The 19,709-nt window shown below is 32.4% G+C and overlaps 1 protein-coding gene across 2 annotated transcripts in view; it reads right to left on the bottom strand.

Annotated features, from left to right (window-relative positions):
- The window catches only part of CHD1 (chromodomain helicase DNA binding protein 1), a 72,559-nt gene that overhangs the window by 24,202 nt on the left and 28,648 nt on the right, over positions 1-19,709 (bottom strand). For both annotated transcript variants that reach the window (XM_072789620.1, XM_072789631.1), the window contains exons 5-21: positions 19,584-19,648; positions 17,509-17,661; positions 17,098-17,369; positions 15,307-15,532; positions 14,828-14,928; positions 14,406-14,584; positions 13,427-13,554; positions 12,766-12,982; positions 12,003-12,092; positions 10,800-10,990; positions 9,474-9,662; positions 7,964-8,126; positions 6,958-7,110; positions 4,479-4,550; positions 3,876-4,025; positions 763-911; positions 75-171 (exon numbers count right to left, since the gene is read on the bottom strand). In XM_072789620.1, coding sequence (XP_072645721.1) covers positions 75-171; positions 763-911; positions 3,876-4,025; positions 4,479-4,550; positions 6,958-7,110; positions 7,964-8,126; positions 9,474-9,662; positions 10,800-10,990; positions 12,003-12,092; positions 12,766-12,982; positions 13,427-13,554; positions 14,406-14,584; positions 14,828-14,928; positions 15,307-15,532; positions 17,098-17,369; positions 17,509-17,661; positions 19,584-19,648 — 2,595 coding nt within the window. The remainder of the gene's footprint in view (positions 1-74; positions 172-762; positions 912-3,875; positions 4,026-4,478; positions 4,551-6,957; positions 7,111-7,963; positions 8,127-9,473; positions 9,663-10,799; positions 10,991-12,002; positions 12,093-12,765; positions 12,983-13,426; positions 13,555-14,405; positions 14,585-14,827; positions 14,929-15,306; positions 15,533-17,097; positions 17,370-17,508; positions 17,662-19,583; positions 19,649-19,709) is intronic.

Genomic DNA, 19,709 nt, shown 5'->3' with positions numbered 1-19,709 from the left:
ATTTTGAAGTAAATATACCTTATACTTAAAAGTCTACAGAAATGACACATTTTGAGGCAATTTTTTTTTTTTACCTGGGGCTCTTGTTCTTCTCCTTCAGGTTCCTTAAAAAGTTCTTCAGCACCAAACTTTAAAATGGCTGATAATTCCTCTTTATTGAAAGGAGTGGAACTAAATCAAGAAAAACAAAAATGCTTAATACTAACAGTTAACAACTTAATATTTACATTGCTGTTTTATTCACTATTGATACAGTCAACTTTATATAAGTAAGTTATATGACAGAGTCAGACAGGTGAATTATTAGTTCACTTATTTTAAAAGTAAAGAACTTGAAACCTGGAAGTTAAAGGAACTTCTCCCAAGACTTATAAAACTTGAGTCGTGAATTCAGCACTGAACGTATGCCTCTGACTAGAAATTACTCTGGTGCTTTAAAAAATTTAAAAAATTACAATACTAAATATGATGCTTCAAAGATCTATTTATAGCATGTAATACTTCAGGAGAATGATTGTAGAAGCATTCTAAAATTATTTTTTTAAAAATATTAAAGTAACTACCAGGGCACCTGGGTGGCTCAGGCAGGTAAGCAATCTGCCTCCGGCTCCGACCGTGATCCGAGGGTCCTGGGATAGAGCCCTCGTCAGGCTCTGCTCAGCAGGAAGGCTGCTTCGCCCTCTCCCTCTACATTTCCCTCACTGCCCGTGGTTCGTGTTCTCTCTCTCTCAAATAAAAAAATCTTAAAAAACAATGAACTACCTTGAGGGAGCAGAACCTGTATGTAGTACTGTCTTCCCCGTCGTGTCCATTCTCTGAATCACAAGATGATCTAAAACCATCTTCTTTTTGGCCCTTTCAAGTATATCCTCTTCAACTGATCCCTTTGTAACCAGACGATAAATATTCACCTGTGAAGATACGTATGATAAAACATAAAATGTAGTAAGAAGGCTCTGTTTTGCTAATCTGAAATACCCAAATACTGTATAGAGCGGGAAGCTCATGCTACATGAAATTTTAATAGGTCAAAATAAAAATTTAAAAATATATACCTATACATATATAAAAGCTAAATTTCTTCAATTTGAAGATGATTTTGAGGTTGTCCCTCTTACATTTTGGTTACAAGATTTTACTGGCTTATTTTCATTTTCTAAAAGCAATGATAGTAATTTTTAAATTATCTTTTAGCTGAGAAAAAAGGTAGAAAAAGTAGAAAATATATGATAATTTACACTAGGTTCCCTTAATTCTGATTAATGTTTCATACTCCACAGAATCAAAAATTCTGTGAACCATCCCCCCAGGGTAATGATGAAACCCTGCCATAAACAATGCTTTCTAAAATAGACAAAAACTGATGTGTAGAAATTTGGCCCTATTTCTCAAGGTCAGCAGTTCCATATCAAACAGTACCACCATATAGGGATATTTTGGAAATTTACGGGTACATTTTTATAGTTTTTGTAATCATTAATTAGGTGAGCTTACGAGCACTTATAGAGCATAGGGACCTAGGACACTAGACATTCTGCATTAAAATGGATATTGAGGCACAAAGACAAACTATCCCAAGTCTTACAAATGATTTTTTAAAACTTTTTAAATTATTTGGAATCAAATTTCGAATTCTATTTTAATGTAAACAAGAAGAGTTTTAATGAAGTTATAATATATACAATTTTTCAGCATTGCAACTATTCCATAGAGCAGATAACTGAGTGTCTTTTTATTTAATCTCTGTCAAAGCTATCATTTCCAAATGTGTTTAGTATTGGTGTCACCAATAAAACTCATCTGGATTACTCATCTACACTCATTTTGTAGTCATTGCATGTAAATATTTAAAAATAGATATGAAATACCTTTGTGTCAGATTTAAAACCAAATACTAGTAAAACAGCAGGTACATGCATAATTTCACTCATGTGGAATTTGAAAAAACTAAACAAATAATGATAGAGGAAAAAAGAGAAAAAGAGAAGCCAACCAGGAAACAGCCTCTTACCTATACAGAACAAACTGATGGTTAACTTGAGGAGGTGGGGGAAGGAGGGGGGGTTAAATAGGTGATGGGGATTAAGGTGTGCATTTGTTGTCATGAGCACCAGGTGTGGTATGGAAGTGCTGAAGCACTATATTGTACACCTGAAACTAGTATTGTACTGTATGAAAACTGGAATTTAAATAAAAACTTAAAAAACAAAGAAAAACCAGCCAGGTACATGAAGCACAGGATTCTTACTATAGTACATCAATAATGAAACAATAAAAAAATGTATCTCAATAACCATTAATAAAAAAAATATATATGCACACTTATATATTTTAAATTAAATGATAATGTACTTAATAAATGTATTAAAGTATATTCATATTTATATCACATTTATTTTTTTAAGTTTTGTAACATAACAATAAGAAATCTATGTTACCATTATTTTGTGAGCTTATTCAGATATTCTTCCCAGAGGTCTACCATGTAACTTTCTAGGATATCTAACTGGTTCTTCTAATATATCCTCTATTTTCTATCATCTATTAGAAAATGTGGTGCCCTTTAAGTAGTCTTTAAGCAATATAAATGGAATGTGAACCCAGCCAGGTGTTGAGGATTTCAATATAGGAAGTGTCTGTTTAGTGCAAGTAACCACTATCCCCCATCTCATTCATAAAACAGGGCTCTTTTGACTATTCACATATAGATTAGGCCCAGCTCATTTGTGAGATTATCTTATTTCCTGATCATCTATTCTTTGACAGTCTACAATTTATTGTTATGTTATTATCCATACTTCAAGATTTGCCTCTCTTTATAATGTGCAAGTGTTGTTATCTAATTTTAATACTAATTTTTACTCTCTTATGCACCAATATACCCCTGCTCTTTCCTTCCTTTGTACTTTCTATGGAGAAAGAGTCTTGCTCTTATTTCCCCAACTCTTAAATTTATTCTTTATATTCTCGTGTAGTACTATAGGTTAAAATATGTATTTTTTAAAAAGAGGCTCTTTTAAACCTAAATTGATATTAGGAGATTCAAATCAGTTTCAAATTCATGTATCCAATTCAAGGAAAATGTGGTGCTAAAAATAGCTGTTGTAAAATGGGACCATTGCTATAAATACAAGCTTTCACTTAGGGGTATGCAACATTGTTCCAGAGTATAAAAAATTACAGAAATAATAATGTATTTCTGATGACAGTTTTGAGAATTATTTGGGTAAAATATCTTTTCAGTTTAAAATTATGGGCATATTTTTCAGTAGAAAATATGAAATTTTAAAAAGGTAATAAGATGTGGTAAGTCTTTCTGTGCTACTTGCTCATATCTCCACTCTAGAGAAGTTTGAGCAGCACTATTCTAGGTAGAGTGAATTAAAATACAAAGACCAAGGCATCAGAATGACGACAGATGGTTTTTTCTCAAGGCCTATTACAACAGTGCCAGATAGCTGTACAAAAACTGTAACGAGAATGGCTTTTTTTGTGTAAAAAAATCTTATAGGCAAATGGATAAAATACAGGTAAACACAAAGGTAGCAATATACTAAGCAAAATCTCTTAATAGTCAAAGTAAATAAAGACATTATAAAGTTTATGTTTTGAATGAAAAACATTGGTTTTCTACAGCAGTAAACAGAATATGACTTAAAGAGGGTGCATAATCCTATTTTGGCATAGTTACTTCAATTCTGCCAGACTGACAGGTGATTTTGAGAAATGAGTTCCCATGTACCTTACCTGTTAAAGAGTAACATGACTGTGTTCCGATGATATGACCAGGAGGATAAACCAAAATCACTTCCAAACACTGATGATCATAAAAAAAAAGAAACTTTAACAGTAAAATAAATGGAAAAAAATAATACCTGTTTCTTCTGCCCAATTCGATGAGCTCTAGCCTGTGCCTGAAGATCATTTTGTGGATTCCAATCAGAATCAAATATAACAACAGTGTCAGCAGAGGCTAAATTAATTCCTAGGCCTCCAGCTCTTGTGGAAAGCAAAAAGCAGAAATCCTGTAAAAAATCATAAATAGGCTCAATTTTAAGTTATTCTGAATTGTGACTGTAAATAATAAATAGGAGAATTTTACAATTGATATTCTGATTTTTAAGGTATTTTACCAATAAAACTAAAAGGTAGTTTTAAAAAATACTAATAAAATACAAAAACCTTTGGCAAAACCAGGCAACAAGACTCCAAAATACAAATATACATTGGGATAATGTAGACCAAGTTTAAAAAATTCTAAATAAAATTGGGCTAATTTATTTTGAAGCAAATTAACTGTCCTATGCTGAAATAGTATTGATAGGAAAGGGTAAAATTCTTCAGATTTAACACAGAATACTGATTTTTAACTCTCATGTACAAAACAAAGTTGGCTAACAAGATTTTTTTAAATAAAAAACAAGCACATGATTAAAATAATGATTAAAATAATTTGCAATTTTAAAAAGCACTCATACCTCTGATCCTTCAGCATTAAAATGATCTAGAGCTTGTTTTCTCAGCTCCCCCTTTATTGATCCATCTAATCTCTAGAATAAAACACATTAAAATACTGCATATAACAGAATCAAATATTTAAAAATATTATAATCAATTATAGAATTAAGTTAGTAGAAAAGGCAGCATTGCTTTTGCTAAGACTGTAAGAGTAGAAGGTACTTCTTAGGCAAGAAGACCATGCCCAGCCATTCTATCTCTCAAGTTTGTGCTCTTAATTACTAAAGCTATTTCCCTAGTAAATAATGGCAATGGCAATCATTCTGCCTGAGTCTCACTATAAGAAATACATTTTAGATGTGAATGAGTACACAAAGCAAGTTACGTGACACAATGTACCATGATAAACTCTAATGCATTAAAATCTACTGCATTTTTTGAAAATGTTAGTACAACGCATTGATTCCCAGTTCCATTAACAGGTTACAGACCAACAACCATCAGTGTCACCTGAGAACTTGGAAATGCAAAATTTTGAGCCCCATCCCAGATCTACTGAATCAGAAACTCTGTGAAAGGGGTCCAGCAAAAGCCGCTGATTAAGTCTGAAAGTCACGGATTTGGGCACCATGGGTTCTAGTCAAACAGCCTGCATTTGAGTGTCTTCAGTATTCATGGGTGCCTGGGCAAGAGATCTCGACTTTTCACCTTGTCCCTTTCTGAGGTAATGGACATGATAGTAGTACTTCCTTCAGAAAATTCAGAGGATTCAGTGAATTAACACAGTAAAACACTTAGCACAGTGTCTGACATATATTGAGTGCTTACTAAACACTAGCTGATATCCACCCCCCCGCAAAAAAAGAAATTGAGCTATTTTTTATTAAAAATCATAATTAGTATAAACTTAAAAAACTAAGCATATCATTTATTGAGGTATGATCTAAACCAAAAGAATGTTAAAAATAATTTTCTCTGGAAATTAATCTGGGAATGAGAAGGGATTAAAGCCAGAGAACCACTGATTACAAGCACTTGTTTACTATTTGCTTTGTTTGACCACATACATGTAATAGTTTATCTAAAAACAAACCAACATAAGGTTGAGGCGGGATAGAGAGGTGGAATGGAAAAACAGGGTAATAGCTAAAGGGTAGTTTCTTTTTGAGGGGATGAAAACATTTTAAAATTGTGTTGATGGCAGCCCAAGTCTGTGAATATATTAAAAATTACTTAATTGTGCACTTCAAGTGGATGAATTCCATGGGATGGAAATTACATCTCAATAAAGTTGTTAAGGAAATCAAACAATGATACTTTTTCCTAGCTTGAATGACTATATATTTCTCAATCATGTTCATAGCACCAAAAACCTGTCCTTCAAAGCAGACATTAATTACCACAGCTGTAACATTCTATTTATTTGTAATTATCTGCTTAATGTCTATCTTCCAGATTAGGATATAAGCTCCAACAGAGCAGGGATTATATTTGCTGAGGTTCATCATTATAATTCTGCTTCTATTTTACTGCCTGCACTAAATATGTATCATTTACTAGTTATGGGAGTGTTTACTAGGTTCTAATCACTGTTCATGGAAGGATTAAATATGGATTAAATAAATTATTAGAAAGTACTGAGACTAGCACCTGACTCTAAACATCACTCATTCCTATTAGCTTTAATTACACTGAATGGATTTCAAAATAAATACTGAATAGATGGAATATACACCATTTTGGTCGTTAGTACCTTCGTTAGAGTAGTCTACAGTTTTATTCAGCAAACTGTATCAGAATAATTATGAGAATATTATTCTTCAGAATCTGTAAGTCCTGGTAACATTCACAAGGAATGCTCTTTCTCTTCCACAAACTAAAGCCTAATACATAAAGCTGCCCATTTAGATTTGAGCACAGAAGAGGAATATATAATTAAAACAGAAATCAGAGAAAAGGAAAAACTGCTTTGCTGCTAAAATGCAAGGTCAAGAAGAAACAAATAATGCCAAACAGAAGTTTTAATTTTTTAGAGAGGAAGATGGGGAGGAGGAGAGGAAGAGAGACAATCTTCAGCAGGCTCCACACCCAGTGCAGAGCCTGATGCGGAGCCAATCTCACAACCACAAGATGACCTGAGCCAAAATCAAGAGTCAGGCGCTAAACTGACTGAGCTAATAGGCACCCCACGGATAATTTTTTTAAAGATTTATTTGAGAGAGGGAGACAGAGAGAGAACACGGTGGGGGGGAGGGCAGAGGGAGAGAAAAATCTCAAGGAGACTCCCCACTCAGACCCTGAGATCATGACCTGAGCCACAATCAAGAGCTAGACGCTTAACCAACTGAGCCCCCAGGAGCCCCCACAAATAGAAATTTTTAAAACAAATATATTATCTTAAGAATAAGTTTATATAGAAATCTATACACAGTTAATTTTATAGAACACCTTCAAGAATCAAATGAAATTTAAGTCAAAAACAAAAAACGAAATGCTTACTTGAAAGGGGAATTGACGGTATTTCAAATATTCTGCAAGTATATCTAACATCCGCACCATTTGGGAAAAAATAAGAACTCTATTGCCTCGTTCTCTTAGGCGAATTAACAGTTTGTCAAGAAGAATCAATTTTCCGCTACTACGGATTAAGTGCTAGGAAACAATAAATTACAACTGTTATAGCATGTAAAAAGAATCAATCAAATGAAACAAATGCTCCACTTAACAGTTCACCTTTAACTATTTAAAACTGAAATACTATATTTTTATAATATTGGAAAATAGTTTATTTCAGTTGTGAAAGTTTCCTAGGACCCTTCTAGGATCATCTTGATCTACGACAAGCTAAAATTTTCATTGCCATTTAGCACCTAAGCTCTCGTCATGTTTAGGGGGCGAAGGGGTCAGTTTTACTTTATTTGCTAGTTATTACACTACTTCTCCAAAAACCTTAGCTGAAAAACAATACACTAAAAGCAGCAGCAACTAAGCAACTAAAGGTTTTAAAACAGTTAAGAAAACGTTTTAATTTATACCTATCAGTCACTGAACCTACAACTATAAAGCAGTACTGCGGCTGGATGGCAGCTGTGCCTTCTTCACACTTCTCATTTGTCTTCCAGAAGTGATAAAAAGGGTAAAATCTGAGGTCAAGAGATTTTTCTCAAGATTACCATTTGCCATATCACAAATTCAGCATATTCACTGACATTAATTCTTGTCGATTAAGAATATACAAAGGGATTTCTGCTGGATAAATCTTAGTAGTCCCTTCAAATCCATTTTTAGAAAAATTATTAAAATAATTAATTGGATAAAATTATAATTTTGAAGGCTTTCTTATAAAGACTTAAAAAAAAAAAAAACCAACACCACTATTTATACCATAACCAAAGAGAATTCATAACCAGTATATTAAAGCCATGTGCCATTTTCAGTTATAACTGACATAAGCATTTCTAGAATTTCGTTTTACCATAAGGTAACAATATTTTAAAATCCTTACTTGTAAGGCCTCCTGTTTATTATAGAATTCATTATTATCTGGTGGTTTAATGAGGTAGCAATGGTTACAACATTTCTTTAGCTCCATCATAATGTTCAAAAAGCCTGAGGTACTGCCCTTGGAACCTTTGCTGAGGGCTTTATAATTCCTAGTTAATATCCATCTGTTTAAAGAAAAAGAAAAAAAAAAACACAAAAATGAGGCTTAGCAGAGTATTTATCAGAATAAATTCTAAAACCATAAAAAAACAATTAAGCACCAAAGCAAAACTGCACTATTATGACGTTCACAACTGGATATACAGTGGACCAAACCTTATTCATAAGATTGATGAAGTTCTTTCATAACATTGAGAACACAACAAATAATTTATTATCTGTGCAATACACAATAAAAAGGCTTAATGTAACACAGTGAATACCATGTATTAATCCTTCCCCCCACCCGCCAAAGTTACTTCAAAAATTACCAACTGTTATCTATGTTAACCTTCCTACAAATTTTATTAGATTAGGAAACCAAAACCCAATTTCTTATAGACCTACAAGAAATCTCATAAACATACCTGGTTTACTCACAATGCCTTCTAATTTAATTACAATAACACAATACATATTACTTGTAGAAAATTTTGGGTGGTTATTTTATTACTCTAAAATACTTAATAACTATGTAACATTTCCCCTCATCATAATGTACTTTGTCTTCTACCACCTTTAATTTTCTTCTTTTTTATGAGGAAGTCTTAGAGGGATTTGAAACAATTTCACCTCTGATTTGCCTCAAAATGATAGGAGGTGGGGGAAATGGGAATGGTTAGAGATAAAATAAGACTGGCTACGAGTTGAAAACAATGCTGAGTGTTGGGAATTTATTATATGACCCTCTTTTTTGTATATGTTTGAAATTTTCCACAATACAAACCTAAAATTTATGCAATAAATGTATTTCTTTCAATGTATGGCACTTATAGACTTTATCATGAAATAAATTTCTGAGAATCTAAGTGCATGTAGCAGTGTTTTTTATGCAACTAAATGTTTTAAAAAGACATTAGGACAAATATTCCCTTTTGATTCTTTGAAGTACTACTGCACAGATTTTACATATATAAATTATCTAAGGTATGATTAATATTCAATGGGGAAGTCTAAAATTTTGTTTCTTTTTCTGGCCTCTAACTCTGTCAATTAAGTAATTATCATAATTACAAAATAATGCCTTAGTAGTACTAATACTTTAGTACTTACACTGAACAGAACCTTCTATATGGTAACAAAGCATAAAACAAACTCAAATTAATTACGAATTAATCTTAGGTTAGCCAAGAACTTGAACATGCCATTCAAGCTCTCTTTGTTCAATGGCCCAGAGAGTAAATCTATTCTAAAATTCAAGAACTGTTACGGCTCTACAAACCTACTGTGCTGTGGGACACCTTGATGAGACAAGGTTACAGGAGGTTATTTAGAATTAAATGTCTAAAACATGTGCTCTGTTTACTGCTTACTTGTAATACTGTTTCTGTAAAGCACTCATTTCCATTCTTAAAATCTGCTCAACTTTGGCAGGAAGAGATTTTTCCACATCTTTTTTAACTCTGCGTAACAGAAACGGCTCAAGCTCCTTGTGGAGGCTTGCATAACCATATTCTCTGCCTTTCCCATGTTCTTCTTCAAAATCTTCCCAGGAAGAAAACCTTAAAAATTTAAGAAAATGGAAGAATCATTGAAAAAAGTCATACAACGTGAGTTTTTTTTTTTTTTTTAAGATTTATTCATTTGAAAGATAAGAGTGAGCGCTCAACGCCAAAGAGACAGCACCAGCAGAGAAGAGGGGCAAAGGCAGAGCAGACTCCCCACTAAGGAGGGAACCCGATGCAGGGCTCCATCCCAGGGCTCTGGGACCTTGACCTGAGTGGAGGGCAGCCACCTGGGCGCCCCTGCATATGAGATTTTTGAGAGTAGTCATATATAAGCAAAATACAGACTTTCAGGAAAAAAGATTTGCTAATATTAGCCACTTCTTTTTTTTTTTTTTTTTTTTTTTTTTTTTAAATTTTTATTTATTTATGATAGTCACAGAAAGAGAGAGAGAGAGAGGCAGAGACATAGGCAGAGGGAGAAGCAGGCTCCATGCACAGGGAGCCCGACGTGGGATTCGATCCCGGGTCTCCAAGATCGCGCCCCAGGCCAAAGGCAGGCGGTAAACCGCTGCACCACCCAGGGATCCCTAATATTAGCCACTTCTAAGAATTATCCTTCCCAAGAAATCCACCATGTATCCATATAAAGGTGAAACATGAATTGTTTTATATAAATTATGATTCTCCTTGAGTAAAAGATGTTAAATAAAATTAAATATTTTCAAATACAGAATTATCACTAAAATATTTTTCAAAAAATGCAATTTTAAAGTTCTGAATCTATTGAAAAAGAATGTGATCTTAAACAAGTTATCTAGCCCTTATTTAATCTAGTTTTCCTCATAAAGAAAAGGGCATTACCAGTACCTTATTATTGTTACTGCTACTGTTAAATACCAGGAAGGACACTATTTGTTTTTCAAGTGAATTTTATTTTGAACATGGGCAAAATTAACTGTCATAATTTATTATACATGACTCAAACTTATTTACAAAACTGAAAACTTAAAATATTATTAGAAATATGAAATGCTGTATCCCATGTCCTTTATTTTCCTTCTTATAAATCTGTGGTCTAATGTTCTAGGGCAATAAAACTTCTTGTGGACCTTATTACCAACACTAATAATTTTCTAGCTAAACTAAAGATACAGAACTAATATTAAAACCATATATCCCAATTTATCTTACTTTTCTGGCATAATGAAATGTAGCAAAGACCAGAGCTCTTTGAGGGAGTTTTGTAGAGGAGTTCCAGTAATAAGGAGACGGTGATTGGACTTAAAGTCTATTAAAGTTTTATACAGAAGAGAGTCATCATTCTTCAATCGATGCGCTTCATCTACACCTATAAACGCCCAGTTTAGACCTCCAAGGAATGCCTTAGAATGAACAGAAGAACAAAGTTAAATCCTTAAGAGAATTTAAATTCAAATTACTAAACTGAGGTATAAAAATTAAGAGCAAACTTCTGTCTTTTTTCAAATAAAAATTATATTATTTCAAGATTTACTGAAATCCTCAAATCAAGTAACTCAACATGCAAAACAAAGTTCCTTCCATGACTAATTCACCCACTGGAAAACAGAGAATAGCAAATGAAAGGTTTTACTAGCTTACACATTCATTAAAAAAAACAAAAAACAGTATCATTAAAATAGTATCATTTAAAAATTTTTACAGAAGACTTTTAGCTGAAGGCCAGCAAAAGCCTCTACTAATTTAGAGAAAACATGATATAAGTTTGGAGGTGTCTTACGCCAAGTATAGAAATAATTCACTGTACGATTTTTATGAACTGTGGATCTCTAATATATAAATGTTAAGTCTCTGACTTAAAACAGAAACAGCCTGATTCTGCGATTTAACAGTTCTGTGTTCTGGGAGACAAGCTCATTAACCTCTTGTGAGACTGGATTTTTCTTTCCAAAAAAGTAGAAATAGCAGTATCTTATAAAATAGATGGGAATTACTTGAGATATGAACTACAAAGAATTAACATCTATAAAGCATTTAGCATAGTGCTTCACCCAGCAGTAATTAATTCTTTTACCAATTTTCCTCCTCTTTAGAGACCTTACAAATCAACATATTATGCCGAATTAGCTTTACGTAAGTCAACAGTTGGCAAACTTCTCCTATGAAGACCCAGATGGTAAATATTTTAGCTTTTTGCAGACAATGTGTAGTAGTCTCTGTCACATAACTCTTTGGTTGTTTTTATACCGTCAAAAAATGTAAAAACCATTCTTAGTTCAAAGGTCATAAAAAAACAAGCCATATGTGACCCACAGGATGTAGTTTGCTGACCCATGATTTATCTTCTCATCCTATCCACAATACATAAAGGAAAAAGGGATATACACCAAACAGAAAAGCATAGGTAATACATACCTTATCCTTCAGTAAAATTTCATAAGTTGTTAAAAGTATATTAAATTTTAACCGTTTGGTCTGGGGATGCATCCATTCATGAGTCCGTATCTATCAAGAAATTTTAAAGATAGTTTTAAGGAAAACATTAAGTATACTTTTATTTGAGTATCTAAAAAAAAAAAAAAACCTTCAAAATACATAAAAAACTATGTATATGTTTATGTAAGAAAATCATTTTAATTCTTAAAACAGTCCAACAAGCTAGTCATCTTATTTATAAATGAAATATAAGTACCACAGTACATCAAAACCTGTAAAAAATAAAGCGGACGCATTTTTAATACACACTTTCCACTGATGGAAGTTCTCATTTAACAAAACACAAGAGATTAATTCTTTTAATAACACAGCAATTATGGATGAAATATGATATCCGAGTCTGCCTCACAATATTTGGGAGGAAAGTACTCTGTAGAGGTACAAATGAAACAAAACTGGCAATGCATTGAAACTCTGAAGATGGAGATGGGCACACAGAGGTTTATTATATTCTTCTGTCTGCTATCCTGTATATTTGAAACTCTCCATAAGAAGTTTAAAAACATTTATCATATAAAGTAATACTCAACTGAAAATAGTCTTTTATTACAGCCAATTAAACATGTATTGAACACTTACTTTGTGGCAGGTTTTACACTAGAAATTAAGACTATGAAGACAAAATACCTGTCCTCAAAGACAAGTATGTCTATATTTTTAAATTTGTGGAGAAACAACTTACCATATTTCTGCTGTTAATGTCACCTAAATAAACCACAGCATTCATTTGAGAAGCCCATGTCTGAATTTCTCTTTGCCAGGAAGTAAGGGTGGAGAGTGGTACTACTAACAGAAAAGGTCCATATAATTGATGTTCGTGAAACAAATAGTTCAGAAATGAGATCGTCTGTATTGTTTTTCCAAGGCCCATTTCATCAGCAAGTATACAACTATTTCCTCTACAAAATTAAAAGCAAAAATTATGTATGCAATTAGGTTCAGAATTTTACAAAGATATCTTTTACATAACCCATATACACAAATTTAAATAGTTAAAATTAATCGGACATACAAACAAAAGACCACTTTTATTGGCTATAAGTAAGAAATTTTAGTAAAGGCCTCTGTAATAGTTTAAGTGGACAAAGTTTACCATTTTAGTCCAAAGGAAGCTTAAAGATTAAAAGTAATAGGAAGCAGTGTGGCAATTAAATAGATTAAACTCAAACCCCACTGGATTTTCTTCTTAATATGTAGTATTACTTACATACTAAGGAAATTTAAAAACCTGCATATAAACGCCAAAATCTTTATCCTTGATATTGATGGAAATATTTTCCAAATCCTGGATTTGTGAAATTCATATGCCCTCAAATTAAACAGACAATTCAAAATATACTTACTTGCACCAAGAGTGAGCAAGCCAATTTAAACCATTCAGTTGATAATCTCTTAATTCTAAACTTTCATGTCCTCCAATATAGGACGGCTGCTTCTTTAGGGCTACAAATCTTGGCCTTTGTTTTAATACCTTTAGTAGAAATAAATGTTAATAAGAACTATTAAATGTGAGAATTTTAGAAGATCAAAATCTCAGCTTTTACTGTAAAATTTGAAATTTTATCTCCAATTATCAAGCTCAGACATTCCATGGGTCAAAATATATCTCAGGATTCATTCAAAGAAGATTGTTATGTCTTACTGTAACAGCCATGTACAGTGATAAATATTTTGTCTTCTTTTTTTGAACAGAAAATGATAGAAATAAGTTCCTGCTGAAATACTTGAGTCTTACACAGTTCACAAGCAAGAGCTTTGTTAAAGTCTTTCAGTAAGCTTGTGCAGCCCTGATCTAAGAAATAAGCCACTCAACCGGCTTAACTTTCTGATTTCTAAATTACCATTACCAGTTTAACTCAATCTTGTAATAAGAAAACAAATTCTAATAGTATACTGATCCTCAAAACTATAGCTAATAATTTCTGTAAGTATAAAAATCTTATATTAGGCAAAGTAGTCCTGAGTACCACCTCTTTTCTTATGGATATATCCCTTTTTCTTTCCTACCTTAAAAGAAAATATTCACTAACTTTTAAAGCAAGCATATATTTTCCAAGGAATTTACCCTATTTTGTCTCCCCTCACAACTACTACCACCAATTAATCATGTTCTTGACAGTTTCACTCACCAAGGCTAGAAGACAGCACCACATCTAAGACCACACAGCAATTACAGGAACACCATTTCCTCTAAGACCTATCAACCAAGTAGCTCTCTCTTAGCCTATCTGAAATCAGAATCCAACTCTCTATTTGGGCTTGTAGTATTTACGATACATAAATACTATTTTCAATTATTTAAAAATTTCAAACAATACTCACTTTGCAATCTTTAAAAGGAGTGGTTTTTGATTGATTCCTGCTAAAATACTCATCTATGCAGGCTTGAAACTTTTTGGAAATTAGAGCTCCATCTTCCCAGCTGCATTCTGAGTATGGAAGGCCCTGCCATTTGCAATAATAATCAGGATAACCAGCTGCTGACTTCTGATTGGAATGAGCTGTGAGATAAATCAGGTATTTATTTATTTGTTTTCACACTGAATCTTACCTGAGGACTAATTTTTGGTAAAAAAAAAAAAAAAAAAAAAAACCTACACAAGCAAAAATTAGTCAACTGGTTTACAATACCCTATTACAGTAAGACTACTACCGTATTTGATGTGTAAGCAGTAAATTTGCAATTTTTTTTTCGGGTCAAGCATGGAAAGATACAAGTTTAGTTAAAATCACTTATTACTAACCAATTATTCGTTCCACTATTTGATACTGTTTATGTAGATCATCTGTAAGTTCTTGCTGGCAATTGTAATATTCCACATCTTCTGGAGAAGCATTTTTCAACCTGAAAGATTATTAATCCAGAAATAGACTTCAAAATCTCCCCTAAATAACCATTTCCCCCAAATACTATCTATAGCATAAAATCTCCCATTTGCCACTTATCATGTGAGTCAGCTGAATAATGAAGAAACTGAAATAGAAAATAAAGTGAAGAATCATTAATTTTTAATTTTATATATGTATAACTTATATGGGATACATTCTACATGACTGTTATTAAGAAGTTTAGATATGGCTATTTTCAAAAAGTTTTACTTTCAAATACAATTAAGTCTATAAATAATTATTACTGGATTCTTGACTATGTATTCCTTATTAACAAAAAAAGCTTAGTAATGATCTCTGAACTGTTAAAAAATTAAATCTAAAACATATTTACCATCTTTTTGTTTCCTGATCTTTTTTCTTATAATTATCCAATTTTTTCATTCCTCTAACATTCTGCTGCTTAAGGGTTTCTTCTGTCTCCCAAGTATTGTGGATATGGGACCATCCTTTCCATTTAATTAAATACTGGATCTCTCCTGGTTCCTTGTTTTTCTCAAATCCTGCATTTGGGTCACCATCTGCTTCAACTGCATAGATGGTTGTAGTAGCACCAGTAGCTGAAAAAGAAAACACAATAATGTAATTCTGTTATAAGATTGTTTCCTTCAACTCAAAAATTCAAGAATATGAATAGAAAAATGTATGCACTTTTAAATAAGTATCAGGGTACAAGAATTTAATTTAATTTGGTACTACCCATTACATAAAACAAACTCCGAATTTTAGAATGGATAGATTATCCAATTTAATCCCTCAGTTTTAGAATAAAAAAAAAACACGGTCAAAAGACAGAGTGGCACACCTTAGATCACACAGCAATTTATAGTAACTGATGACTGGCTGCCTCATAACTAGAAACAAAATAATGACAATGAAATGAAAAAATGAAAAATCATCTTTAAAAGCTGCATGTCCAAAACCATTATGTAGGAGGTATATGTACCCCTGTGTTCAATGCAGCATTATTTACAACAGCCAAGACATGGAAACAACCTAAGTTATCCATCAACAGATAAAGAAAATGTAGTAACACACGTATAATGGAATACTACTTGGCCACAAAAAGAAGGAAATCCTGCCATTTGCAACAACATGGATGAATACTGACGGCATTAGAAATGAAATAAGTGAGACAGAGAAAGGCAAATACCATATGATCTCACTTCCATATGGAATCTAAAACAAACAAACAAAAACCTTATAGAAAAAGAGATAGATCTGTAGCTACCACAGACAGCTAAGCAGGTATGTGTGCGTGGGGAAGTGAGGGGGAGATAATAATGCAGATGTATACAAACTTTCAGTTGTCAAATAAAGTATTAGGGATGTAATGTACAGCATAATGACCATAGTTAACACTGCTGTACAGTATATTTGAAAGCTACTCAGAGAGTAGGTTCTAAAAGTTATTACAAGGAAAAATTTTTTTTTTCTTTTTATTCTATCTATAAGAGATGATGGATAAATATAAACTAAACTTGTTGTGGTAATCATTTTTGTAATATATGTAATCACTATGCTATCTACCTTAAATTTTATACAACACTGTATGTCATATCTTGACAAAAACGGAAAAAAGTACATGTCACGATAACTAAAAATGACCTACATATTTGAGATGAAAGAAAAAAATTTAAAAAGCAAACTATTTGTGAAATTTAAAGTACCTAAATAATAAACGTTATTCAGGCATGACAACAGAAAAGCTCAAATACATAGGTTAAAAATTTTTTGGGTAGCCCTGGTGGCGCAGCGGTTTAGCGCTGCCTGCAGCCTGGGGTGTGATCCTGGAGACCCGGGATCGAGTCCCACATCCAGCTTCCTGCATGGAGCCTGCTTCTCCCTCTGCCTGTGTGTGTCTCTCTCTCTCTCTCTCTCTGTATGAATGAATAAATAAATCTTTAAAAACAAATTTTTTTCTAATTATCTGCAAAATAAATGAAGTGAGGCTAAGTGAATTATTCTGTGAGAAGAAAATACTCTGGCTAAGGAAAGTATATAACAAATAAACAAAATAGATGATAAGCCACCCTCTTAACTTTCAAAACTGAAATAACTTCAAGAAATTACTCTACTAAATATGAAACAACCAAACAATAAATATGTTTTTTTAAGAAAATACCTCCTTTTCTCCCAATCCGACAATCCATAAAACGTTCTATTGTTTCAAATTCCTCTTCCTCAGGTTGAGGAACATCCTCTCCACAGACTTCCAATAGATCATCAGAATCTGTTTTCATTTCTTCATCTTCTTTATAGCTAACATTGACAGTTGCTTGGCGACGAGAACTTCTTTTATCATTATCATAATCTTCTTCATCATCTTCCTCCTCAGATGAATCAATCTGTCTCTTTTTTTGTCCAAGAATTTTCTTCCCATTTTTTGCCTTAGATCTAGGTAGGGAAGACCAGAGGATAGAGGTGTTTTACAAAAGCACTAGCATAAAACAAGATGCGAGACACTATACACAAAAAGAATACCTTCTGTAACCAACAATTTTCAGCATCAAATAAAGAGCATACTAGAGCTTACCTATTTTGAGGTTTTCTGCTTTTAACTTTGTTTTTTGGCTCATAATCAGATTCTGTTTCATCACAACTGCTTTTATCTCTTTCTTCTTCTTCAGATTCTGAATCTGAACCAGACTGAGATGGAGATCCTGACCCAGACATTTGCCAATCTTCACTGCATATAGAATATATAAAGTATGTTTAATTACCCTTATGCTGTAAATTTTATCTCTAATAAAAATACAAAAAAAAATCAAAATGAACTACATTTCAGTTACTATAAAAAAAAATGTTACTTTTACCCACACCAACAACATATTAAAATGTGTCTAGAATAAAAGAAATGCTTGAAAATATTCTTCACAGATTTCTCCTAGAACTCCAGCATTTGGTTAATCATTTAGTTATATACTTCAGTGAACGGCAAATAAGGAAATGTTATTCTGATTATCACTGTGGATGAAAACATAGTATGCTATTTAAAGAATCATAGGGTTTAATTTTGAAAATCTTGTATAATTATACTGGCCCTCTCAAAAAAAAAAAGATATTAATCCCTTTCATTTTACTTTTCAAGAGACTGTGACTTTTAAAAAAAACACTCTGGCACTGATTTTTAAAGTAGTGTACAATATTAAGAAGCCTAAAATACAGCACAGAAAAATGTATTTTAAAAAATCAGTTCATTTTAACCAAGAGTCAATGATTACTTGCTATTTTTAGTCTATTCAGTCTATTTAATTCCAATAAACATGTAGAGAAAAATTACTGGAAGCACATGTTAACATTCTGCTATAACATAAACTTCAAATGGAAGATACACATTAAATTCTTATATATATGCCATATCCTGTCTCACAGCTACTGCTTCTACTCCATTCCTCTGTATCTCTTGCATCAATTATGACTACGTTAAGAGTTACATAAGCAGCACATATGCTAAAATCTGGTTTATGATAAAAACATGAGAAGCAATTTTTTTGAGATCTTTCTAGAGTTTGCATGTTAGAAGTAGCAACAGGTAGAATATATGAAAGTATCTCCACTTATTTCTTATAATACAAATTATAATGATTGTAATATCTAACCAAGACTACCCATCATCTTAAATCACCGTTTTTTAAAAATATTATTTGGCTCTACCTATGCTAAGTTTAGAAATTACTAACTGAGTGGAAGAGTTTGGAGAGCTGATGAGACACAGTAGTTGAAAATGTACTTGGTAAACTAGAAGACAGATCTGAGGAAATCAGCCAGAATGTAGCATAACAATAAAGGGATAAAAAAAACATGATACAGTAAGATCTTTGAAGATGATGATGGATGATCCAGTAGAAATTTATAACAGATAGAATCCAACATGACTAATATATGTTAATAGTAGTACCAGAGATATTTACAGGATAAGAGATACAAGAGAGATGCAGAAATACAATGACTTGAATTTCCAGAAACTAAAATCTTCACATATAAAATGAGTGAATACAGTGGAATAAAAAAAAAAAAAAAATCCAAAGCTATACACACCAAAGCAAAACTGCAGAATATACAAGTAGAAAAGACCGAAGACAATGGAATATTATTTTTGACAAAATGAAAAAAGAACTTAGACCATCTGAATAACTGAACCAAGAATCTGAAGTACTCTTAAACACTTTCTGGGTCAAGATCTTTAGGAAATTATAGTCAGTTTCTAAATGAGTTCTACAGAGAAAGTAAATTTCAAGTACAGATGAATAAGATAGCCATTAACATAAACTAAAAAATACTCAAAATCCTTCATCCACTAATCCCTACACTTCTATGTTAAGTTCCCCAAGTTACTAAGATTTTCTGATATGACCAAGTAGATCTCTGGAGTTAAAAATACATAGGAGAAATGCATTAATAGAGGATATAAATAAGTGCCACAAGAACCTCAAGTCCTCATGGAAAGACAAATGTTAAAGAATACTGGTTTAAATTAACCTAATAAGATGCCATAAACCAAGAATTTACAAAAGTCTACTTTTGACAATAATTTTTCATCAAAGAAGAAACACAAAATCAATAAAGTCTTCCTGATATGAAAATGATTGGTTAAACAAAATGACATACTCTTTATGCTTTTTCCTTTTGACCTCATTCGATGAGTCATCAGAATCTTCACTGCTGGAGGAATCCTATAGGAGAAGAAAAAAACTAATGTTATTAACGATGAGAATTTGACCACTGATGTCAAAT

The sequence above is a fragment of the Canis lupus genome, chromosome 2, assembly GCF_048164855.1.
Source record: "Canis lupus baileyi chromosome 2, mCanLup2.hap1, whole genome shotgun sequence".
Lineage (NCBI taxonomy): Eukaryota > Metazoa > Chordata > Mammalia > Carnivora > Canidae > Canis > Canis lupus.
Note: the sequence above shows the minus strand (reverse complement) of the source record. Positions and strands in the feature narration are given on the sequence as shown.